The sequence below is a fragment of the Equus przewalskii genome, chromosome 14 (genome assembly GCF_037783145.1).
Source record: "Equus przewalskii isolate Varuska chromosome 14, EquPr2, whole genome shotgun sequence".
NCBI lineage: Eukaryota > Metazoa > Chordata > Mammalia > Perissodactyla > Equidae > Equus > Equus przewalskii.
Genome location: NC_091844.1, coordinates 60,149,887 through 60,176,287, shown reverse-complemented (window position 1 = coordinate 60,176,287; position 26,401 = coordinate 60,149,887). Strand labels below are relative to the sequence as shown.

At 36.9% G+C, this 26,401-nt stretch overlaps 1 protein-coding gene across 5 annotated transcripts in view; it reads right to left on the bottom strand.

The window, feature by feature from the left end:
* The window catches only part of HEATR5B (HEAT repeat containing 5B), a 107,711-nt gene that overhangs the window by 35,022 nt on the left and 46,288 nt on the right, over positions 1 to 26,401 (bottom strand). For all 5 annotated transcript variants that reach the window (XM_070574050.1, XM_070574053.1, XM_070574051.1 and 2 more), the window contains exons 20-26: positions 21,262 to 21,451; positions 19,154 to 19,323; positions 13,189 to 13,333; positions 10,096 to 10,335; positions 9,087 to 9,338; positions 3,156 to 3,337; positions 585 to 653 (exon numbers count right to left, since the gene is read on the bottom strand). In XM_070574050.1, the coding sequence (XP_070430151.1) occupies positions 585 to 653; positions 3,156 to 3,337; positions 9,087 to 9,338; positions 10,096 to 10,335; positions 13,189 to 13,333; positions 19,154 to 19,323; positions 21,262 to 21,451 (1,248 nt within the window). The remainder of the gene's footprint in view (positions 1 to 584; positions 654 to 3,155; positions 3,338 to 9,086; positions 9,339 to 10,095; positions 10,336 to 13,188; positions 13,334 to 19,153; positions 19,324 to 21,261; positions 21,452 to 26,401) is intronic.

The window sequence follows — 26,401 nt, the reverse complement described above, 5'->3', positions numbered from 1 at the left end:
CCACAGCCCCATGCTCCAGGAAACTGGGAAGGAGAGAGTTGCTTCCTTCTATCTTAGGAAAGTAGATAAAGAATCTGATTTTCTGAAAGATGGATCCTTTTTCAGAATGAAGCACGAAAAAGCGCAAGTTACTGAAGGTTAAGAACATACGTGCTTCTGTGACTCTTCAGATACGATAATGTGAGAACGATCTCCTGGGATTAATTTTGCAAAGAAATGTCCATATTGTGAAATTCTCTTTAGGATAGTTTAATACGCAGAAACTTGTAGAATTTGCATAACCTGTGGTCAAAAAATCTTTATATCTAATTATCATTACCATGCATTCTTTAATCATTATAGATTTTGCGATCTTACTTTTACTTTAGTCCCTCTATGACTTTCGTCTCAGCTATGACAAAAAAGGGAGGTGATTAATAGTTACGACTTCATCATTTGATACAGAATAAAAAGGGAAACTTTCACTGCTGTATTTCCACGGTAAAAATTAATATTATTTGATTTTTCTCTCTTCTTTCCTGGAAGCAAAATGCTAAGATATCTATGAATTTACAGAAGATAACTATAGAAAACCCTATTCTTACCTGGCAAGCTTTTGCTATTATGTCCGACGGGGTATCTTGTGAAAAGGCGGGTCTTAAAGCAGCTCCCACCTAGAAAAATGAAGACAAGCATTTTATTTTGAAAGATAAATAGTGCGTATAAAGCCTCTTGTGTCTTTGGAGATGAAAACACAAAAAACACATATCTGTTCCTTTCCTTTTTAATCACATCTCCCTCAGGTCTCTTTTCCATTACAATAAACTCAACCAAACCATTTCTCTTTCCCTTTCCAGGAGGTTATCATTATCAAATCTGTATAAATGTTATACCAAATAGGCAATTCATCTTGATTCATTTTCTTTTGTTTTTATTAAATAGTAAACAGGATTTTCTGACAAAGTCACATGTTCCCAGAGATAACAGAACACTGTCTTTTTTTTTTTCTGCCTGTATTTTCCTGAACATATTTCTAAGAGTATTTACCTCATGGGTTGAATCTCATGTAATCGAATCAATTTCTTTAAATAACTGAGTAGTACTAAAAATTCACACAGTCACTAAAAGACCTTACAGATCACTTCACCTCTAAAACAGATGCTTTAAAACAAAGTTGCTCAAGAAATATTAATTCAATTCATGTACTGTTGTTATATTTTTTTTTATTTCAGATTTTTTTTTCTACCCAAAGCCCCCCAGTACATAGTTGTATATTCTTTGTTGTGGGTCCTTCTAGTTGTGGCATGTGGGATGCTGGCTCAGCGTGGTTTGATGAGCAGTGCCATGTCCGCACCCAGGATTTGAACCAATGAAACACTGGGCCGCCTGCAGTGGAGCGCGCGAACTTAACCACTCGGCCACGGGGCCAGCCCCTGTTATAATAGTTATAGTGATAAGTGAAGGAATATGAGCTGTAGTTTTAACAAGCCAGTATCAGTCACAAATTCTTAGATAGATTTAATATGTATGAGCTGAATAAGGAATTAGATGTAGTCAATTCCTAACGAGACTTCTTCCCCTCCGTTGGAGATTCAGTCACTAAGGATGCTACATCAGCAGTATTTGGAAATGGATCAAGCAGTCCCTCTCTGTGACTAAAGACACATGGCAACTAACTGCAGCATTGGTATTGCAATAATCAACTAATTGCTGGTATCGGATCCTGCACTGCAGAAGCAAGAATATATCACAAAAAAGATTACTGGGTTAACTGATAAAAGTGGAATTTGAAGATTATATAAATGTAGTAAATCAATGTTGAATTTCCTGAAGTTGGTAACTTTTCTGCGGTTATGTAAGACAACGTGCTTGTCCTTTGGAAATACAGATTAAAGTGTTCAATAGTAACGGTACAAGATTTAAATAATTTACTTTTAAATGGTTTAGGGAAAAAAAAGTGTGTATGTGTGTAGAAAGAGAGAGAAAATCAATGTGAAAGCAAATGAGGCAAAACTGACAATTGGCAAATATGAATAAAGGCTATAAGACAGTTTTTGTACTATTCCTCCAACATTTCTGTAAGTTTGAAATTATTTCTAAATAAAAAGTAAAAAAAAAAAAAAGACCTTCATTCTGATAGGCTCAGTATTTGGAAGTAAATAATTGTATACAGGTTTTCCATAGTAAATTGGGCTAGAAATATAACTTCTTCACCTGTACTTATGATGAAAAAAAATGGATTATACATTATTCACACTTTTTTATTTTGCGTATATTTGAACATAGCTTTTAGAAGAGCTGTGGTGTGTCTGGAGCCAAGATTTGGAATAACCACAGTAAAAAAAGGTTTACTCTTTCCTTGCTAACTTAAGTTTTTTTCTGCCTTCACAGAACCCACCATTACCAGCATTACACCTACTGTGCCTCATGTGAAGAACATAAATAAAGGTATAAATTTCAGGAGAGAAGTATATCTCTGTTTCAAATGAAATAAAAACATCTTTTGAAAGTATATAATTCTTTCAGTAATATTTGTAACTGCTGTTATTAAAAGTTAAATTATTCTTCAGCCTACAAGGGGCAACTGCTTTTTATTTTTAGAAATGTTTATCAACTACTGACATATAAAAATAATGGTAGCCAATCCACGACACTCTTTGAATATTTCTTTATCTTTTAAACGGCATGGCTAAACATCTAAACACAAGACTGGAAACCTAGGCTCGAGTTTCTATTCTAGTTTAATCACCAATATGCTATCACAACTTAAAAATACTGACATGTTTTTTATATCACAGTCACGCATCACTTCATGACAGGGATACGTTCTGAGAAATGTGTTAGGCGATTCATAGCTGTGTGAACATCACAGAGTGTACTCACACAAACCTAGATGATATAGGCTACTACACACCTAGGCTATGTGGTACTAACCTTATGGGACAACTGTCATATACGTAATCTGTTGTTGACAGAAATGTTATGTGGTGCATGACTGTATTTTTTTCTTCAACTGTGTGTTGACTGAAACTATGTAAGAGACAATAGGAGTAGAGATATGCATTCTACATGAATAAATAGTTTGCAGTTCCAAATACATTTCTCCAGAGTCTTCGCTCTTTTAATGATCACTCAAAAGATCAATTTTAAGTTTCTAAATAAATAGAATATCTTACATTAGCTTGATACTGCTCCAGAATCACATGACCTGGAAATTCTGGCTCAGGCACAGATGCAAACTTCTTGATAATGTCTTCAAGTGCTTGAAGCCCAGCCATCCGCAGCTGGTTACTATGATCAGTTGCAGCCATGAATGCCATGCGAATCAGGTCAGAGAGATGAAGTACCAAGAGGTCATCTAAAAATAACAATAGAAGGCAAAAAGGAAAACTTTTCCAAAGATAAGGGTAATAACATAAAAATATGGAACGAAAAAAATTTCTTTAAAAAAGCACCTATGGGGGCTGGCCCTGTGGTTTAACAGTTAAGTTTGGCATATTCCACTTTGGCAGCCCAGGTTCACAGATTCAGATCCTGGGTGCAGACTCACACCACTCACCAGCCATGCTGTGGCAGCGACTCACATATAAAGCAGAAGAAGACTGGTACAGATGTTAGCTTGGGGTTCATCTTCCTCAAGAAAAAAACAAGGAAGCAGCCGGCCCCATGGCCGAGTGGTTAAGCTCATGTGCTCTGCTTCGGTGGCCCAGGGTTTCACCAGTTCGAATCCTGGGCGTGGACATGGCACTACTCATCAAGCCATGCTGAGGTGGCATCCCACATGCCACAACTAGAAGGACCCACAACTAAAAATACACAACTATGTACCAGGGGGCTTTGGGGAGAAAGAGAAAAAATAAAATCTTTAAAAAAAAGAAAAAGAAAAACAAAACAACAAGGAAAACCGGCAACAGATGTTAGCTTAGGGCTAATCTTCCTCAGCAAAAAGAAAAACAAACAAATATGCACTTATCCACATAGTTCACTATGTTTAAAAACAACAAAGATAGACTTTCAAGATGCTTCCAACACCTGAAACTAATACAATATTGTCAACTACATTTTAATTAAAATAATTATATAAAAATAAAATATATAACTATTAAAAAAGAAAGCAAGCAAGCTTCCATTCATAGTCTCTCAAGAACACTGGTAAACCTTTATACAACATGAACATAGGTGACATTATAGGATGTAAAATGACATTTGAAAGCAAAATAACTAATTAGCATAACTTTCCTCAAAGGAGTTTGTAATTGTTAGAACAGCTGTTGGCAAACTTCTGTGAAGAACCAGAGAGTAAATATTTTTGGCTTTGCCAGCCATATAATTTCTAGTGCAACTACTCAACTCTGCTGTTGTAGAATGAAAGCAATCTCAGATTGTATGTATACAAATGGGTATGCTGTGTGCCAATAAAACTTTTTTTACAAAAACAGGCTGTGGACTAGATTTGGACTGTAGGCTATAGTTTGTCAACCTCTACTCTGGAAAAGACTTATAAGGATAAGATGTAGAAAAGAGAACTCTTTTTCCTTTTAGCCTTAGAGTAAAGGCTGCCCTGGATCTCCCCTATTAAAACTTAAAAGCAAGTCTCGAAAGAATTCAAAGACCACCAAGTAATTTAACTACATCCCAGCACAAAGTCCAACACTATTTAAAGGAATACAACAAAATCCAGCACTAATATCATAAAATTTGCAATGCCTAGCATCTAATTAAAAATTACCAGGTATGCAAAGAAGTAGGAAAACATATCTCATAACAAGGAAAGAAAAAAAAATCTGAATAAAAGCAGGTCCAGAAATGAAAGAGATGACAGAATTAGTAGACAGGGACCTTAAACAGCTATTATAAATATGTTGTCTATATTCAAAAAGGAAAAGGAAAGCATGAACATGATGAAGAGAGAGATAAAAGACAGAAACCACAAATGAGACTTCTAAAGATAAAAAATAAAATATCTGTACTGAAAAACACACTGGATGAGATTAACAGCAATTAGATATCAAAGAAGAAAAGATCAGTGAACTTAAAGTTATAGCAACAGAAACTAACTCAAGAATTTATCCAGCTCAAGGACTCTCAAGTTCTTCAGGAGGCTGCAAGACTCTCAAAGACTTTTTGAAGCAGTGGCAATTCTGTGGCTCAGCCTGATCCCTAAACAGCTTCTATTTAACCAGGTTTTTGTTATTATTGCTATTGTGAAGGTTATAAGACAAAGAATCTTCCAATTTTTTCATGCGCTTACCTAAAATACCAATTTTAGAATCTTAAGTTTGAAAAAGGATATTTGTTGGTTTGAGGGAAGGGAGTAAAGGGGAGAGAAGAAAACTTTTGGCTTGAAGCCCACGTGTCCTCACCTCAGAGAGGCAAAAACACATCATCAATAAAAATTAGGTATAATCAACTATCGCCAGAATTTGGGAGGAAATTTCCAAGGCAGAATGAACTGGATTAAAAGGGCCTATTCATATTATGCCAATCCAAAACGAAATAGAAAGACCCATTTATCCTTCGTGCACTCTCTGCCACCTAACTCACAGTTTCCGTCTACCAACCATTTGCCACACACTTTCCACCTCCAACCTTCCTCAAATCAAGACCTCCAAGGCGGGGAGTGAGAAAGGGCATTGGGTAGAAACTCAAAAATGGGGAGAAATCTAGGGGCTGTTGGAGGTTTACTATATTCTGGGAGTAGTAGTTCCCAAACACTAAAGCAGAGTAGATAGAAAAGGAGATGAGGATGATACAGGAAGAGCCGATATAGCACATTCACTGGGTCTACAATTTTTTATACATCCTGCCATGACTGTTCAGAATGGCAGGCAGTGGGTGTTGGAAAGGATCCTGTTTCAGTCCAGCAGAATAAAGCACTTCAGATATTGGAATCTTGGTTGGGGAACTGTTCTATCAGCTTACCATCCAGCTACCAGTGTGAAGTACCCAGTAAACAAAGAAAACACAGGCAATCCACCCATACACACTGTGAACAAATTCCAAATACGGAGAGCACGCTCCTCTTTCAAGGGTATATGAACAAACAAGCCTATGAAAAAAATACTCCCAGTGAAAAGAAAGATTCGGAGGAGTGAGAGAAGGAGCCATCCTCTGAAAACAATTTTCTATGAAAACCAAAATAAAAACTTAGAATACCATTTGTCATAACAGGATGCAAAAAAATTAAAAACAGCTGCCATGGAATAAGAAAAGAAAACCACAAAGAGTGAAAAGGATATGATATAACGGAGGTGGAAGAATTACAGAAAAATTAAAGGAAAACTAAAAACACAAAAACAGACTGAGGATCCACTATGAAAGCAGAAAACAGTAAAACATTATAAATGATATAAAGGAAAAACTTGTGAGGATCTCTGAGAATGCAGGCAAAAGGACAAGACACAAATAATGAGAAAAAACAAGAAATACAAAGAAAGGAAAGCCAACCCAAGGCTCTTCACTACTCCTTACACGTAATATGCACACTTCCACTTCCACACCTTTACAACTTCTCTTACTCTCTCTGCTTATAACAAACAGCGTGACAGGCAGAATAACGGTGCCCAAGTACGTCCACACCCTCATCCCTAGGCCCTGTGAATATGCTACCTTATATGGCTAAAGGGACTTTGCAGAAGTGATTAAGGTTATGGACCCTGAAATAGGGAGATGACCCTAAATTTTCTATATGGATCCAATCTAATTACATACGACTTTAAAAGCAAAGCACTTCTCCCGGCTGTAGTCAAGGAGAGAGGTGATGACCGAAGAAGGAGCACAGAGAGATTCAATGTTGCTGCCTTCCAAGACAGAGAGAGGGGGTCACGAGCCAAGGAATGCAGGTGGCACATAGAAGCCTGGAAAGAAATGAAAACGGATTCTCCCCTAGAGCTTCCAGAAGGGAGCGCTGCCCTGCCGACACCTTGACTTCAGCCCAGTGAGACTCATGTTGGACCTTCTGACCCAGGGAACTAAAAGGTGATAAATCTGTGTTGTAAGCCACGAAGTTTTGGTTATTTATTATGCAGCAATAGGAAACTAATACAACCAGCCTCTTCCACCTGAAAAATCCTTTTTCTGCCTTTAAAACCCAGGTTCAAAATCACCTCTTCTGTAAGGTCTTCACTCTCCAGGAAATGGATACTACTCTTTTATGTTCCCCAAGTATCCTATCACACCAGTATTGAGACACAGCATAATTACTTGAGTGATAAGTCTGTCTGTCTTCTAGACTAGAAGTTGTTCAAGGGTATGGACTGTGTTTTTTCCTTCTTTGTATCCCCAATGTATAGCAAACAATAGGATTTAGTAAATATCTGATGAATAAAGATATTGTGCTCAGGACATAATGTGCTTTGCTCATACCCTATATTCAGATTCACCTTTTATACATGATGTGCCACTGTTCGTTCTTTTTGTTTGTTTGTGTTTTAATCCATTTGTGAGCCCTGATGCTTCTTATACATAATAAAATAAACTGAAAGGCATTTTTTACGGATAGACTTCAATATTGTTAATACATACAATTTGTCTTTAGATATTTAAAAAATGGCAGGGTTGATGAAGAGACAACAAAGTACAAAACAAAGAGTCTGTTACTCTACCACCTCTCTCAGCTTCTCTGGATCTCTTCATCAATAAAATGAAGATACTGGACCTGATGATCTGATGATCTCTGTAAATTTCCTATAATATCTGATCCAGGGGATAAGTAGTATAAAAAGCTCATAAAAGATAAAAAGCAGTGAGAGGTTTCAGTAATAAATAGTTTTACCTTTTTAAAACTACTCAAGAGGATTTCTGAAATCTGAGAGTTTGAAATCTGCCATAGCATTCATGACTGCAAAACTCTATTTATGCACCTCAAGGCTTTGTCATCTCTTCTACACTGAAGCACTAAAACTAGGACAACGTACTAAGAAAACATAAGTTACTGCCATCATTATCCTCAGGACAAATGATTAAGATACATGTATTACCTATCTTATCTATCTATCTGATCTATCTGATCTATCTATCTGATCTATCTTATCTATCTATCTTATCTATCTGATCTATCTATCTGATCTATCTGATCTATCTATCTATCTGATCTATCTATCTATCTATCTGATCTATCTATCTGATCTATCTATCTATCTGATCTATCTGATCTATCTATCTGATCTATCTATCTATCTAATCTATCTGATCTATATATCTAATCTATCTATCTATATTATATATCTATCTAATCTATCTGATATATCTATCTAATCTATCTATATATACTGATCTATCTATCTAATATATCTATCTATCTGATCTATATATCTATCTAATATATCTAATATATCTATCTGATCTATCTGATCTATATATCTAATCTATATATCTATCATTATATATCTATCATAATCTATCTGATCTATATATCTAATCTATCTATCTATCTAATATATCTATATATCATTATCTATCTATCATGATCTATCTAATCTATCTATATGATCTATCTATCTAATATATCTATCTATCTGATCTATCTGATCTATCTATCTGATCTATCTATCTGATCTATCTGATCTATCTATCTGATCTATCTATATATATTATCTATCTATCTGATCTATCTGATCTATCTATCTAATCTATCTGATCTATCTATCTGATCTATCATGATCTATCTATCTATCTAATCTATCTATCTATCTATCTGATCTATCTATCTGATCTATCTATCTATCTGATCTATCTGATCTATCTATCTGATCTATCTGATCTATCTATCTGATCTATCTATCTATCTGATCTATCTATCTGATCTATCTATCTATCTGATCTATCTGATCTATCTATCTGATCTATCTATCTATCTATCTATCTATCTGATCTATCTATCTATCTGATCTATCTATCTGATCTATCTGATCTATCTATCTTTGGACCACCTTCTTTACTTTATCTTCAAAATATGAATGAGAAGATGGGTGTTATGTGTAGGGGAGAGAAAACAAAGATAAAAGGCAAGGGAACTGACAGTAAATGAATTGAAAGCATGTTTAGCAGTAAAACACTTCAAACCTAGAACAATACTTTGGGGAAAGAAGTACTGGTTTTAGATTTACTTGTAGGGTTTCGCAGTTTAGCAGAACGTGCCATGGCGAGGTCAAAGTGAGCCTGGTCCGCATTGTCACACAGATGGATGATTCTGCACAGGCAATCGGCAGCAAACACCCGAGTGGCCCAGCGAGGGGCCACAAAGGGCTTGGATTTGTCTTCCTCGCCTAGCGTGGTGAACATGGTATCATCGTCCATCTCATCTTTCTTTTCAGATTCTTCATCTTTCCCACTACTTAAAGGAGTGGCAGTACTCATATCTATAATAAAAATGGAAACAAATTATAACCACCTCACATATAGCAAAATGATACTTCAGAAATAGCATTAATGTTAGAAGACAATTTAAAAAAGACTAAATTCTCAGTCCTTTGAAAGTAGAATTGCCAAGCTTTTTAAAGAAAATAATCAATCAAAAATCAAGGAAAAGAGGGGCCGGCCCAGTGGTGCAGCAGTTAAGTTTGCATGTTCCGCTTTGGTGGCCTGGGGTTCGCCAGTTCAGATCCCGGGTACTGACCTATGCATTGCTTGGCAAGCCATGCTGTGGCAGGAGTCCTACATATAAAGTAGAGGAAGATGGGCACAGTTGTTAGCTCAGGGCCAGTCTTCCTCAGCAAAAAGAGGAGGATTGGCGGCAGACATTAGTTCAGGGCTAATCTTCCTCAAAAAAAACCAAGGAAAAGATAACATAAAAGTACATATTTCTCTAGTTTTACACACTATTACAGTGTAACCCAGGATTTTTATATATGAAAATTTAGTTTGAACATAGTCTTTCGAAAAACTAAAGAAAGTTCATTAGTTTGTAATGTAATCTAATGTTGAACATTTTTACAGGAATTTATAGATGAAAAATTATTAGTATTTTTAAATGTAAGCTCAAGTTTATATATCGTATCTATATCTATATGTGTCTATATCTATATCTGTGTATATATATGTATATATAGATATATAAATCAGAAGTAAAATAATTTTCATTATTTTAAGAACACGTTTTTTATATTACATACATACCACTAGAAGCTGCTAGGACATCTTTACAAAGCATCAGCCAATGGGAAAGCTTGTCTACAGCCAGAGATGAAAGCATATGTCCCAAAGTATCATGAATATCAGAACATAATTTTCTGTCTGTCTCCCGGTCTAGCATTCCAAACAGAAGCCCCTCGAGGCCAGTTTCTGTTATGTTAACGCCTTGGTGCCGGCAATGGATATCACTTCGAGCACTAACTCCAGGGGCGAAAGGACTGACATCTGAAAAGCAAAGCAATTTTCACAAAGGAACTTGTTTAAGATTTTGTTGTATACTATAGGTAACAATTATATTATAGACTAAGGCTCACATGTAAATTCACAATTGCAACAAAACAAGCCTAGCTATATATACAATTTATGGTTCCAATTTACATATCTTTAGGATTAGAATTTAATCTGATGAAGATAAAACTGTGAGCTTTACGATCAATTATTCTGAGGTATTTTAAACAAATCTCCAGGAAATATAAATATATATTTGATTCTAACAAGAAAAAGTGTGGGAACAAGACATGTTTGTAAATAGGTTTAATTTAATAGACAAAAAAAATTATTGCTATATTTGTCGGAAGAACAAATGGAAATTCATTCAGTCTTACAGTTCAGATTTTTAAAAATCTATAAAGCCAGAACATAAATTATAAACAGATTGTGTCCTAAAAGTTCATTTAAAGACAGGGAAAATCCTTTCCAAGAAACACACAATGTGATTTCACTTATACATGGAATCTTAAAAACACAAAGAACACATAAGAAAACAGAAACAGACTCTTACATGCAGAGAACAAACAAATGGTTGCCACGGGGTCGGGGAGCAGAGGGGCTGTGAGGGAATGGGTGAAATAGCAAAGGGGATCGAGAGGTAAAAGCTTCTAGTTCCAAAATAAATAAGTCACAGGGATGTAACGCATAGCATAGGGAATACAGTTAATAATATTGTAATAAGGTTGTATCGTGACAGATGTGTGATGACCATTTTGGAGCATATAAAAATATCAAGTCAGGGGATGGCCTGGTGGCATAGTGGTTAAGTTCAGCATGCTCTGCTTCAGCAGCCTGGGTTCACGCGTTCAGATCCCAGGCATGGACCTATACAACTCATCAAGCCATGCTGTGGAGGGATCCCACATGCAAAACAGAGGAAGATGGGCACAGATGTTAGCTCAGGGCCACTCTTCCTCAAACAAAAAGAGGAAGACTGGCAACAGGTGTTGGCTCACGGCCAATCTTCCTCAAAAAAAAAAAAAAAAAAATCAAAGCACTATGTTGTACACCTAAAATTAATATGCTATTATATGTCAATTTTTTCAATGAAAAAATCTTTTAAATAAAAAAATCACACAATCAAAAAGTAATGTTGTTATGCAACAGTAGTTAAATTTCCTGCTTTATCCAAAAAATCCTTATCCTCATAAACAGCAGTAGTACTACAGGCAGCCTTAAGAATGAATACTGTTGGGCTCTCAGAAGTCTAAAGCCCTCTCAACCTCGAAAGGAGTGAGATAGAGGATGCAGGCTGAGAAGTGGCTCTTTTAGCTGAGTCACTCCAAAGACAGAAAGAGGGGAGGTTGGAAGAAAATAGCCACAGCGAGGGGAATTCAAAGACAGTAGGAAAAGTCAAAAGAAAAGGTTCCAAGGAAAGAGAACATTAGGGAGAGATGAGGCACAGAGGCCTATTTTTCACTCAGCAGTATGTAGTGAATATTTTCCCATATCAAGAATTATACTTTTACAATGCGAATTTTCATGACTACGTATTAAATCACTGAATTAATTGGTAAACCATTGAGGATAAATTCCTGAAGGGGAATTACTAGATCAAGGTTAAGCACATTTTGAAAACTTTGGGGATATACTGACAAAAAAAATCCTCCAGAAAACTGGTAAGACTTTACGTTTCTACCAGCAATATAAGAAATTTCTCTTTTATTCCTACTTCTCCCAACACTGGTTATAACAATTATTTTTAATCTTAGTCAGTTTCATAGAAGAAAAATGCTATCTTATGATTGTATTACCTTGCAACTATTTAATCAAGGGAGGTTAAAGATATTTCATATGTTAATATTTCTTCTTTTATAAAACACCTGGAGATTTTACAGATGCACAGAAGAGTTCACATAGCAGCCTGAGACTACTTAGCAAGGCCTGATCTGAAGGTTAGCCCTTGTTCACCATCTGGGAATTGCGTTTCAGGAGGGCTCCCACCATTTCCTGAGAAGAGTGGCTTACTGTGCCTTAACTGTATCAACAATATGGTTTATGCTGAACATCTGCTTTCCCTCTGAGAGTCTGAACTTTTGGTACACGCCAGGCAGACCATGCCTACGTGACCAGCCCCCAATAAAAACCCTGGGCACGGAGTCTCTAAGAAGCTTCCCTCTGGACAACATTTCATGTGCTGTCACAACTCACTGCTGGGAAATCAAGCACATCTTGTGTGACCTCTTGGGGTGTTAATCCCTGGGAGCTTGCGCCTGGTTTGCTCTGGACTTTCCCAAAGCACCTACCCGAGGCACCAGAAGATCCAGTATGAATTCAAGCTATACTTAAAACCCTTCAAAAAAGCAAAAAGAACTGAAGAAAGCAAAGATCTACTTTTTGCTATGCAAACATCTACTGGTATTTCATAGTTTTATGAAAAAGCTTAGTTTTCCTAAACCTTTTTACGAAAAGTTATATGACAAAAAGTTAACTACTTGTCCAAGACTGGAAGCCTTCAGGTACCCCCAAAATAGGTCATGTCTCTTCCAAACTCTATTAGTGAGATACGGCCATATCCCCAGAGTCAGTCCCTCCTTTCACAGCTCAAACACCCTCAAGGGATGGCAGAAGTATCCTGAGACTAAACGCTATTCATTTTTTTTATGCTACAAAACTTTTAACCAAGTAAAAATGTGAAATTACCAAGAAAACTATACTGGAATTTTTAAAGTGATAATGGTTTTATTTTATTTAAAAGAATAAGAATACTGACTATATTTCAATGCAAAATGTTATTTCATGAGTAATATTCCTTTGAAATGCTGAAGCCTTCAAACGACAAGAATACCGAAGGCTGAGATGACTTACTAGCCCCGCCGCTCTCTTTGTCCCCCGCGTTCTTGGCGAGGCTCATGGCATACTCGCAGACTTCAGCCGCTTCTCTTTGCGCAAGCTGCCGGAGACACGCCACAGCGGCTCGTCGAAGCAACAAATGCGAGCTACATAAGTGAACCTGTAAACCATAACAATTTTAGATTTTTTTTAAAAAGCTGTAATCTCACTTGCCTAATGAATTCATATCAAAACCGCACTGGGGAAGAGGCTCTTCATTTAATAACCTCAGTTGTTAAAAATACACCTAAATAATGGCTTTCTGGAAAAATACTACTACTAATAAAATACATAAAGAATATTTTAGTGGCCAAAATAACTGTCCCAAGACCTAGGCACTAAAGATCATACAACGTAGATGAAAATCCAGAAGAATCTTTTGCACATCTAAACTTTGCCATGTAAAATATTTTAAAGATTTTATTTTTCCTTTTCCTCCCCAAAGACTCCGGTACATAGTTGTGTATTTTTCGTTGTGGATCCTTCTAGTTGTGGCATGTGGGATGCCGCCTCAGCATGGCCTGATGAGCGGTGCCATGTCCACACCCAGGAGTATGCAAACTTAACCACTTGGCCACAGGGCTGGCCCCTTCCATGTAAAATATTTTAAGTACAAAGAGATTAAATGCAGTGAATGAAAAGTTAGGGGGTAGAGCACAGAGAAAGAATTGAAAGCAAAGGAGGATACTTACTAAAATAAACAAACAAAATCAAGCAAACATAAACACCTGAAAAGAACTACAAAATGGAGCCTTTTGGTACAGAATTTTTTTTATCTCAAAACTTCCTAAAACAATCAATATAGTACATTCTACTACAAGAAGTAAAGTATATGATGCACCCTAGCATAATCATTAAGAGCTCTGGCTCCAGTTGCCAGACTGGGTTTGAAACCTGGCTCTGTCACTTACTCCTGTGTGACCTTAGACAAGTTACTTAACCTCTCTGTGCCTTATTTGCCCACATATAAAATGGGGACAGTAATTCTTCACAGAAATATAGTGAAAATAAAATAAGACAATACACGTACTTTGCTGAGAACAGTAGCTGATCACGGTAATTGCTTAATAAATATTAGCTATTATCATTATTACTAAAAATCTGATTCATCAAGAAAAATACTATGTTTCACATGCTGCTTTTTAAGCATGGAAGTAATACATTAAGAAAGAATCCCATCCAGAAATGATGAAAGGTGGGAATAATTATGTGAAATACATCGCCTCTTCACAATGCTAGTATATTTTTATATAATAAAAATATAGCATTATTATATTATAAATATAATATTAATCTAGCATTTGTAACTCAAGATATATTTGCATAAAATTCATTGCCTATGAAATTTACACCAAGTATTAAAAAAGTAAAAAATAACTGAAGGAGAAAATCTGACAGATTTTTTTCAACACTATGTTTTATTTGCTTCTGTTCATGAAAATAAAGACATTCGGGAACTTTCAAACATCCTCTAATTGGAAAGCTTAAGCATGGTCATATGAGATGGGAAGGACAAGTCACTTAGTCTCTCAGAGTTTCTGCCTTTTTATCTGTACAATGGGGACAATGTCCACCCTGCCTATCTTACACAATTGTGGAAAGAATCAAATGATCAAATAGATATGAAGCAAAACACTATAAAAGTTTAACTTAATTAAAATTAAATAGAATTGTAGCTAAGAAAATACGCTCGAGCCAGCCCTGATGGCCTAGTTAGGCATGCTCCGCTTCGGCAGGACGGGTTCAGTTCCCAGGCATGGAACCACATGACTTGTCTATCAGTAGCCATGCCGTGGCAGCAGCTCTCATAGAAGAACTAGAAGGACTTACAAGTGGAATACACAACTATGTACTGGGGCTTTGGGGAGGAAAAATAAGAGGAAGATTGGCAAGAGATGTTAGCTCAGGGTGAGTCTTTCCCAGCAAAAAAAGAAAGAAAATACACTCAACAAATGTTGACTGGTAAAGCTAAAGTGAAAGAAATAAAACCTTTTACAGCTTACAAAGTGTCTTTAAAAAATTCCACTTCAATGACTCTGAAGAGTGCTTTTCCCCCCATTTTAACATGTCTCATATTAAAGAAGCCAATTACAAGTGATGGCATCTTACAGTCACCGTAATCCAGGTAACAGTAATGATGTATTTGTTTGAAAACTTTCCATTGACACTTTCTGGTAAAACCCAGAAATTACCAGGAATAAAATACATTAAATTTGACAAAAATATGTTGCTTCTTCATGTCCCTTCCTAGCCCTTTCAGAGATAACCACAATTGACAGTGACATCCATCACTATAGTCTGGTTTAGTCTGTTCTTGAATTTTGTATGAGTGGTACCATGCAGTATGTTCTCTTCTGTGTTTGGCTTCTCCTCAGCAAAACATCTGTGAGATTCATCCATGTGACTCCACGTAACAGCAGTTCGTTCATTTTTATCGCCATGTGGTATTCTACTGAATAATGATATCACTCTTTATTTATCCTCTCTGCTGAGCGGTAGACAGTGCGGTTGTTTCTAGTTTTGGCTATTTTGAATAACCCAGCAATGAGCACTCCTGGCACACGTCTTTTGGCATATGTGTGCACGCATTTCTGTCAGGGATTTACCTAAGAGTGGAGGTGCTGAGTCACAGTGTACACATTTATTCAGCTTTTGTAGATTATGCCTACTTGTTTTCCAGAGGAGTTTTTTTTTCTTACATTCCACAAACCTCAGGAACATTGTGCTGCTTGCTTCTACATTAGATCTCTGCCTTCTTATAAAAACCCATTATTTTACACTTTATGTCATCGTGTTATCCCTTCTTATGCCTACCATGTACCTACATCCTGGACAACTGAACACCCCTGGCTCTGCCACTGATGACTTGGGCATTCAGCTCAAGTCTTTCTCTTACTGACATTTCCTACGTTTATCCCAGAGGACATAAATGCCTGTGTGCAGAATTGTCAGAACAGGAGAATGAGTTAACTGTGGTCACATGGTGTAAAAGCAGTTGTTTGCCAGGAGGGAAATAATAGTAGTTCAGAGAGGTGGTTTGGAATAGCTCCAATATCCCCAAAACACATTTAAAATAGTTCTATCATGATACAAATTTTAATATTTTTGTGTCATTTAATAAAGATTACTATGGTGAAATTCACCTTTCATTACATTTGCTGAAAAAAATCACATCTCATTTGTATTAGGTATTACACATGGTGTCACATAATATGGCTACTGCTGATGGCAATGACTGAGTAGAAATGAATATGAAATTTCAAACAACCCATACTGATCTCACTAATTTGGATGAACCCATGTGTAGAATGATTTTCAGAGAATGTCAAAAGATCTGGTAATGGAGACAGCACGAGAGGCTCTTGGCAATGTAAACAAGACAACCACTTGAATGGCCCTTTTCCTCATCTTTATCCTGCCATGCCATCTCCTTCCCAGCAGCTGTCTGTAATCTCACTGCTTATTCTTTTGGAAAAGGCGTAGGAAAGTGCTCCAACAAACCTTGTAACAAAACCCTTGATGCTCTGCTAAGGAAATCAGTTTGGAAATATTATCATCTGTTAACAGAGGAGACACATTGCATTCCGTGTGGCTTACTGATAACCTCCACTGAGATAAAGAAATTCATACTATTTTATCATATCCTCTTAAATGTGTTCCATCTTATAAGGTCAACCTCCATAGAAAGGAGGAAAAAAGAAAGGATAAAAAATGGAGAGAGGAACCAGACAACCTGAGGAGTGTGCGTCTGCATCCTCATCACACTTGTCAGTTGCCTACTGAAGCTGGATCATGTAACCAGTTTGCCTTGCTCAGAGATGCCATCTATGTCCTCAGAGCTGGGGCATCAGACCGTGACTTCTGGCAGGATGCTAATATCTTGCAGAATGCAATCTAGTGTATACTATTAGTTGGCTATTTTCTTTGTGGATGTTCTTGGCAAACATTTCGCGTGCATCTGGTTTCTGCCCTGTGGCACACACAAACTCCTTGATGGTCTGGGACTGATTCAGTTCCCCCTGGTCTACGGTGAAACGGGAGCAAATATTATTGAGGAAAGCTAAATATACCACACAGATCTAACATCTAATATCTTGGCTGTTCAGTTCCTTTTCCTCATCCTGGATAACCTTCTCCTCCTCTTACCTCAACAATATCCTCCCATGGTTACATCTGTAGTGCTTTTCTTTCCCCCTAGAGGTCAGCCTCCTGCAGTCTTTACCTTCCTCCTTTATCCAAATGAGATTTCACAATCCATCATTTCAGCACTGTCTTCTTAATATCCTTATCTCCTTCATCCTGCTGTCACTTAATCGAATCTGCTTGGTCAAAGTCCAATTATGAATGTATCAAAGTATCTGGCTGCTCAATACCTGCACCCAAGTTATTTACAGGTACTGGAGAAAAATCTCAAAACTAGGCGAATTGCTACCATCATAAATTACACAATAGAGCCAAAGAGGGTCACTAACCTCTACTGAACTCTCAGCACTTTCAGCGAATTCTCATATTTACCCAGTTAGTTCAATCTCCCACTTCCCATTCTCCTCAAACTTCTGGCCCCCTTCTTTGCTTCCTTGTTCATGGAACTTGATTTTCCCTTTTACTTGATTAAGAAAGTAAGTCATTAAATAATAACTCCTTCAACTTCCAGCCACCAGATCCACAAACACATCTGTATCTACACTCATCCTCTCCTCCTTTCCTCTGGACTCCTTTCCTCCTTTGCACTGGAAGAGATACTCCCTTACGTGTGCCCTGGAAACTCTATCCCATTAGAAACCTTGGATGACAATTATTCCCTCTGCCCTACACCTTGAACTCTCCTACCCTACTGGCTCCATCTCACCAGCATTTAAACATGCTTACTTCTCACTACTGCAGCAAGAAAAAGAGTCTCTCTTGACCCCTTCACCTCCTTGACCTATTGTCCTCTGTCCTCTCCTTTACAGTCAAACCTCTGGAAAGAAGTTTCTGTTCATATTCTACCTTTAACCCAATGTATTTGGCTTCCATGTGTACCATTCTACCAGATGAGCTCTTACTAAGAACATTATGTGACAAAAGTCAAAGGACACATTATAGCTCTCATTTTACTTGATCTCTTGACAATATTTGATACAGCTGACCACTCCTTTACTCTACTGGGCTTTTAAAGCCTCTCTTTTTCCTTTAATCTCTCTGACTGCTTCTTCATGTTTTTTGCTGACTTTTTCTTTTTCTTGAGGAAGATTAGCCCTGAGTTAACATCTGCTGCCAATCCTGCTCTTTTTGCTGAAGAAGACTGGCCCTGAGCTAACACCTGTGCCCATCTTCCTCTACTTTATACGTGTGGGACGTCTACCACAGCATGGCTTGCCAAGTGGTGCGACGTCCGCAGCCGGGATCCAAATTGACGAACGCTGGGCTGCCAAAGCGGAACGTGTGCAATTAACCACTGTGCCACCAGGCCGGCCCCGCACTTATCTTATTTGTAAATAATTATTGTTGACCATGTTCCCCTGTAAACCATAAGCTTCATTATGACAAAGGCTCCATATTGTCTCATTACACATGTAATCCCAGTACTATGTATGGTGCCTGACATACAGCAAGCTCTCAGTAAATATTTGTTAAGTGAATAAATTAACAATTGCAATGATAGCAACAGATCCTAAGAAATTATTAATCAAGCTTTAGGAAATAAAATTCTGATTGGAAAAGACTAAAAATACGCATTCTTAGCTGAGAAATAAATAGTTCATCAAAATATTTCTTACAAGGTAAAAAAAAAAAAAAGAAAACCAGTGAATGAAACGAATAGTCATAATGACTAGTGAAACTGAAACCCTAGAATTCACAATCCAGGAAACTTATATTTTTTGTTTTGGTCTAGTTTAATCTTTTGGGAAACACACTGGAGGCTCCCTAAATAAACTGAATGAAACAGCTTTATACTCACACAAAGGCTAGGAACGAGACTAGAGAGATTGACGTGTCGTGGTGCAAACATGTGAAGCTGCTGAAGGCAAGATATGGCAGCTGCCTGCACGAGAGAATCTGAATGGTCCTGGGTGATTGCACAACCCACCAAACAAGAAGAACGAATTGTGGAAATTGTTGCTCCATTCCCTAGCAGCAAAATAAAAGAAAATGTAAAAATACAATTATTTTATTAGTATCACCAAAAGTATTCCTAGAAATCAATTATCTTATAAGTAACACCTCGTTCTGATTACTATTCAGACTGTTTTGAAAACAAAAGTATACAAGGTCCATAGAAATGATTTCAAACCATGACTGCATATAGACGACAATAATATACCTCTCTTGGATTTAGCTGGGTTTATATTTATTCTCGGATAAACTATATTATTTTTAAACCTGTCACTGTTTTATTTGAAAGAGCCAGAAGATTCTTTGTTCTCTGGTTCTCTATTTTAACCAATATTATCACTTCTACAATACAGTAACTTCAAATTCTATTTTCCTAACAAGATTAATGGCAACTTTAACAGAGACAGGAAAAATAAATTGTAGTGTTGTACACTGTCTATATAAAAATGTCTTAATTGCTAAATATAGATGATTTAAAATTTTTACCAATGTAAAATAAAACAATTTTATACACATATAAAGACCAAACGAGGAAATCAGAGTCACTAAGAGTCACATCTAGTTTAAAATAAGCATTACCTCATCAAACATTGCATCAGATAGCTTTTGGTAAACAACCAGGCTTAGTGAAAGGTGCATATGTATTCTTTCCATAACTTTATGATATTCACTGGAAGCCTGGAAGAAAACTATTAATTTTCGCAAAGAGGACACTGAGTCTAAGAAAGAGACATGTCTAAATAAAACATTTTTAAGTTCCTAGCATTCTTCCTTAAGATCTTTTCTTTTTTTGCTTCTTTTTTTTTTAGATATCTGTCCGAATGGATGCAACATAGCATACTGGTTAATAATGCAGGCAAACGAAATTGATCTGGGCTTCACCTCTGATTCCAATCACTCATTGGCTATATAGATAAAACTCTGGAAAAGTTCTTAACTTCTCTCAGCCTCAGCGTTTCATCTGTAAAATGGAGAGATATACCTATCTCAGGACTGTTATCAGAATTAAAAGAGATAATGTATATAAAGAGCTGAACTGTGGGGCCAGCCCAGTAGCGTAGTGGTTAGGTTCGCATGCTCCACTTCAACGGCCCACAGTTTGGGGGTTCGGATGCCAGGCATAGACCTACACACCACTCGTCAAGCCACGCTGTGGCTGTGTCCCACATGCAAGATGGAGGACTGGCACAGATGTTCGCTAGGGACAATCTTCCTCAAGCAAAAAAAGAGGAGGATTGGCAACAGATGTTAGCTCAGGGCCAATCTACCTCATCAAAAAATGTTTTTAAAAGAAACTCAACTCATTAAAAGATTTTAAAGAAAAGGTAAAGAGAAAATGGGAAAACCCTGGAAGTGACATATATTCAGGATAAATTCACAGTATTTTTCTGACTTGAGTGTTTACTTTAACCATTGGTAGAATTATTTCAGTCGAATTGCGTGATAAGAATATGGGCCTTAAGATCATAAATCTGCTACTCATTAGCTGACTAACCCTAGGCAAGTTGCTTACCTTCTCTGAGACTGCTAAATTAGACAGCATTATCTACCTTATGGCAGTGGTTTTTTAAAACTATGTTCCTGAGCCTTAGAGTTTAAAAAGAAGTGAGGCAAAAGTCCACGAAGACAAGCGGATGGCACCCCAAGGCAAAGGAACTCCACTTTCATTTTTGTTTTCCTGGGGCTCCAGTAAAATTTCATTTAGAAATGTTTTTTGTGTGCAAAACTTCAAAAAAACACCGTCAGTAATCAGTTTGTTGTAGAGATTAAATAAAATAGCATATGTAAAAAGCAGAGTTCCAGGCCTTTGGTAAATCATAAGCATAGTACATAGTAATATATAGTAATTAATATTATTATTACAAGATTCCTTTAAGAAACATGATGGTGACATTCAGGAAAATGAAAGTAATTATCTGCCTAGTTCCTTTAACTTAAGATGAATTTACTTACCTTGTAGTTCAGGGCCAACAGTAGTTATTATAGCACCCAAGCATCGACCCAAACACTGATGAACTTCTGTATGTGAAGGTGGAACTGTCAACAGCAAGGTAAGAACTAGAGACAATGTTGGTTCCACATATCCACGATACATTGGACCACTAGAATCCACTATCAAAGCAAGTGAATGAAGAGACCAAGTCTGGAATAAAATATAATTTTATTTTGAGTGATATCAGCATCATGGTGGAGTGAACTTTCCCAAGACTCTCTCCCCTCCGACATACAACGAACAGGGGCATCCATACTCCAACAGAAGACATCGTAACATAACATAAAAAACATCGGAGAAACACACGCAGCCACATGATGGAGGGCAGAGAGGCTGGAGCCCCCCTCGGAGGAGCTGGAATGGGGTGAGAGAGAATTTCACTTCCTCCCCTAAAGACTGTGATTTGCAACTGCGTGAGGTTCCATGAGAGAAGGAACGGGGGAGGGGTAGCTTGTTCATGGGATCACCAAGGACTAGATTGTTGCCTAGAGGGAAGCCCTCTAATGGGGTGAAAGCTTTTGCAGGGGGTGACCTCATCAAGCCAACATCCCAGGAGACCAGAGCAAGAGGAAGAAAGCCCGGAGAGCACACAGGATAATCTAGAGGAAATGGATAAATTCTTAGACTCTTACAACCTCCCAAAGCTGAATCAAGAAGAAACAGACAATCTGAATAAATTAATCACAAGGAAAGAGAATGAAACAGTAATCAAAAGCATCCCAAAGAATAAAACCCCGGGACCAGATAGCTTCTGCGGGGAATTCTAAGAAACTTTCAGAGAGGATTTAATACCTATCCTTCTCAAGCTATTCCAAAAAATTAGGGGAGATGGAACACTTCCTGACACATTCTACAAGGCCAACATCACTCTGATACCAAAGCCTGACAAGGACAGCACGAAAAAGGAAAACCATAGGCCAATATCGCTGATGAAGATAGATGCAAAAATCCTCAACAAAATTTTGGCAACCCGAATTCAGGAATACATCAAAAGGATTATATATCACGATCAAGTGGGATTTCTACCAGGGACACAAGGATGGTTCAACATCCGCAAATCAATCAACGTGATACACCACATCAACAAATTGAGGAATAAAAACCACATGATCATCTCAATAGATGCAGAGAAAGCATTTGACAAGGTCCAACAGCCATTTATGATAAAAACTCTTAACAAAATGGGGATAGAAGGAAATTAACTCAACATAATAAAGGCCATATATGACAAACCCACAGCCAACATCATAATCAATGGGCAAAAACTGAACGCCATCCCCCTGAAAACAGGAACGAGACAAGGATGCCCACTCTCACCACTCTTATTCAACATAGTACTGGAGGTTTTGGCCAGAGCAATTAGGCAAGAGAGAGGAATAAAAGGAATCCAAGTAGGGAGCGAAAGAAAGGAAACTTTCACTGTTTGCTGATGACGTGATCTTATATATAGAAAACCTCAAAGAATCCATCGGAAAACTAATAGGAATAATTAACAACCACAGTAAAGTTGCAGGGTACAAAATCAACTTACAAAAATCAGTTGCTTTTCTATACTCCAATAATGAATTTACAGAAAGAGAACTCAAGGATATAATTCTGTTTACAATTGCAACTAAAAGAATAAAGTACTTGGAATAAATTTAACCAAGGAGGTGAAGGACTTGTACAATGAAAACTTTGAGACATTACTGAAAGAAATTGATAGTGACATAAAGAAATGGAAAGAGATTCCACGCACATGGATTGGAAGAATAAACATAGTTAAAATGGCCACACTACCCAAAGCAATCTACAGATTCAATGCAATCCCAATCAGAATTCCAATGACATTCCTCATGGAAATAGACCAAAGAATCCTAAAATTCATTTGGGGCAACCAAAGACCCGGAATTGCTAAGGCAACCCTGAAAAAAAAGAACAAAGCTGGAGCTATCTCAATCTCTGACTTGAAAACGTACTACAAAGCCATAGTGATCAAAACGGTACAAAAACAGGCACACAAATCAATGGAACAGAACTGAAAGCCCAGAAATAAAACTGCACGTCTACAGACAGCTAATCTTTGACAAAGGTGCCAAGAACATACAAAGGAGAAAAGATAGTCTCTTCAATAAATGGTGTTGGGAAAACTGGACGGCCACATGCAAAAGAATGAAGGTAGACCATTCTCTCATGCCATACACAAAAATAAACTCAAAATGGATCAAAGACTTGAAGATAAGTCCTGAAACCACAAAACTCCTGGAAGATAACATAGGTAGTACACTCTTTGACATCAAACTAAAAAGGATCTTTTCGAATACCATGTCTTCTCAGACAAGGGAAACAAAAGAAAAGATAAACAAGTGGGAGTTCATCAGACTAAAGAGCTTCTGCAAGGCAAAAGAAACTAGAATCAAAACAAAGAGACAACCCACCAATTGGGAGAAAATATTTGCAAATCATATACGTGACAAGAGGTTAATCTCCAAAACACATAAAGAACTCACACAACTCAACCATAAAAAAACAAACAACTCAATCAAAAAATGGGGAGAGGATATGAACAGACATTTTTCCAAAGATATACAGATGGCCAACAGGCACCTGAAAAGATGTTAAACATCACTAATCATCAGGGAAATGCAAATCAAAACTACAATGAGATATCACCTTACACCTGTTGGAATGGCTATAATTACCAAGGCAAAAAAATAACAAATGTTGGAGAGGGTGTGGAGAAAAGGGAACCCTCGTATACTGCCAGTGGGCATGCAAACTGGTGCAGCCACTATGGAAAACTATGGAGATTCCTCAAAAAACTAAAAATAGAACTACCATACGACCCAGCTATCCTACTACTGGGTATCTACCCAAACAACTTGAAACCAACAATCCAAAGTAACATATGCACCCCTATGTTCATTGCAGCGCTATTCACAATAGCCAAGGTATGGAAACAATCCAAGTGCCCATCAACTGACTGGATAAAGAAGATGTGGTATATATATACAAAGGAATACTACTCAGTCATAAAAAAAAAAGACAAATTCATCCCATTTGCAAGAAGATGGAAGGACCTGGAGGGAATTATGCTAAGTGAAATAAGCCAGACTGAGAAAGACAAACGCCAGATGATTTCACTCATATGCGGAATATAACAAGCACATGGACAAAGAAAACAGTTCAGTGGTTACTAGGGAAAGGGGGTAGGATGTGGGCACAGGGGGTGAAGCGGAGTGCTTATGTGGTAACAGTCAAGAAATAATGTACAACTGAAATCTCACATTGATGTAAACTATTATGAACTCAAATTAAAAATTTTTTTTAAATATATATTATTATTCTAGTTGTAAGGAATAATTAGAGTATACTAAATTGATTTATTAACTTAAATTTTACTAAATACTAACATCTTACCTGTTAATCAATAAGCTAGAAATCAATTAAAATATATTCCTTAAGGAATAAAAGGCAGCACATAAGCTACCCAACTGCCAACAACCAAAGCAACTGATGTACAAATGCTATGTTTAAAGTTTCTCTACAGCATAGCTTTGAGTGTCAGAAAAACATTTCCATGATGAACTCACTTTCTTCTGTTATAATGTACGTATATTTCCCACTTCCAAAAGACAATGACTTACGTAATGTGTTTCATTTAGTGGACATCAAATATATCTTTATTGCCTTTATTGCTGGAGTTTTGCTAAGAAACTAGCCTGAAATAAAACAATGATCATGACAAATTTCCAGAGCAATGATATTCACAAAGAGCTCTTCAAGTGATCGAACATTTCAGGCCCCTATTAATGTTTACTAAGCACAAAGTAACCTAACAGTTTTTGTAAAACTAACTCCAGAGCAATATACTGTAATCAGTACAGGCCTGAGAAAACAAAAAGTCTGTTAAGCTGCCCACATCCAAGTGCAGAAGAACCTGCCTTTTACTTCTGCTGTTGGCAGCTCTAAAGGAGAGTTGTATTACTGGGCTGAGGACAAAGGTCTCAACAGAGAGGTTTCCCAACTTGCCAACACAGTAGAAAAAAATCCATACCTTAACTTCTGCTACTTTTCAATCTACCTCAACCCTAGAGAACTCAGCAACCTGACTTGGACAGGTATGTACAGAAACCACACCTACTGACAAGAGCTAGCGAAAAGTAATAAGGATATGGCAGCTTGAGGGAGAAAGACCAGGGCACACATTCTGGAGGAAAAAAGTAATGGAAGAAACAACAAAGACTTTAATAAAACTATAACAAACATTTTTAAGGCAATATAATTACAGCACAAAGGAAATTCTAGAAGTGTCTTCAAAAAAGCCACCCATGATTTATATTAAATATTCAGTAGAAAACTGGAAAGAAAGAAGTTATTGCTAAAAACCAGAATCATTATCTCGAAGACCAAACGGAAGATTATCCTGTAACATAGCATAAAAATACAAAAAAATAATGAGGAAAAAGACGAGACATAATATATGCATAATAAGAGTTTCAGAAAGAGAGAAAGAAAAGATAAACTTATACAAAACTGGGTGAAATTTCTAAGCTTCAAGGATAAAGAGAAAAACTTTTACACACTGCCAAACCAAAATACAAGGTTACATACCTATATACATATTTCAGATGTTTCTTGGAAAAGCAATGAAAAGATGGGGAATAAAGAGCTGTGATGTCCATAAGCACCCATTAATTCAGAAGTTTTTTACATAAGTAATTGTTTTTTGGAAGTGTGAAAAGTATGCATATATAAAAGAAGGAAATGAATTCATCATTGAAGTTTTATTTCTGGATAGTCAAGGGAATGTAACTGATCCAAATTATAGTAAAATGTTTTGTCACATAAAAAGAATCATGTAAGGTGGTCACTTAGAAGAGTTTGGTTTTAAGAAATTAAAACAAGAAGGGGCTGAGAAAACAGGTGAAGACAAAAGAAAAGAAAACTAACGCCTACTCTTTGATATTAAAGAAGCAAGCAGTGACTTCTTGGGTAAACTAATTTTATAACTTTCTTTTCTTCCAGACTAGTGTGAAAATAACATTAAAAAAAGAAATGTAGCGCCTCTTAAGGGACAAGATTACTTGATTATTGTTTCTCACTCTCTTGACAATTTTG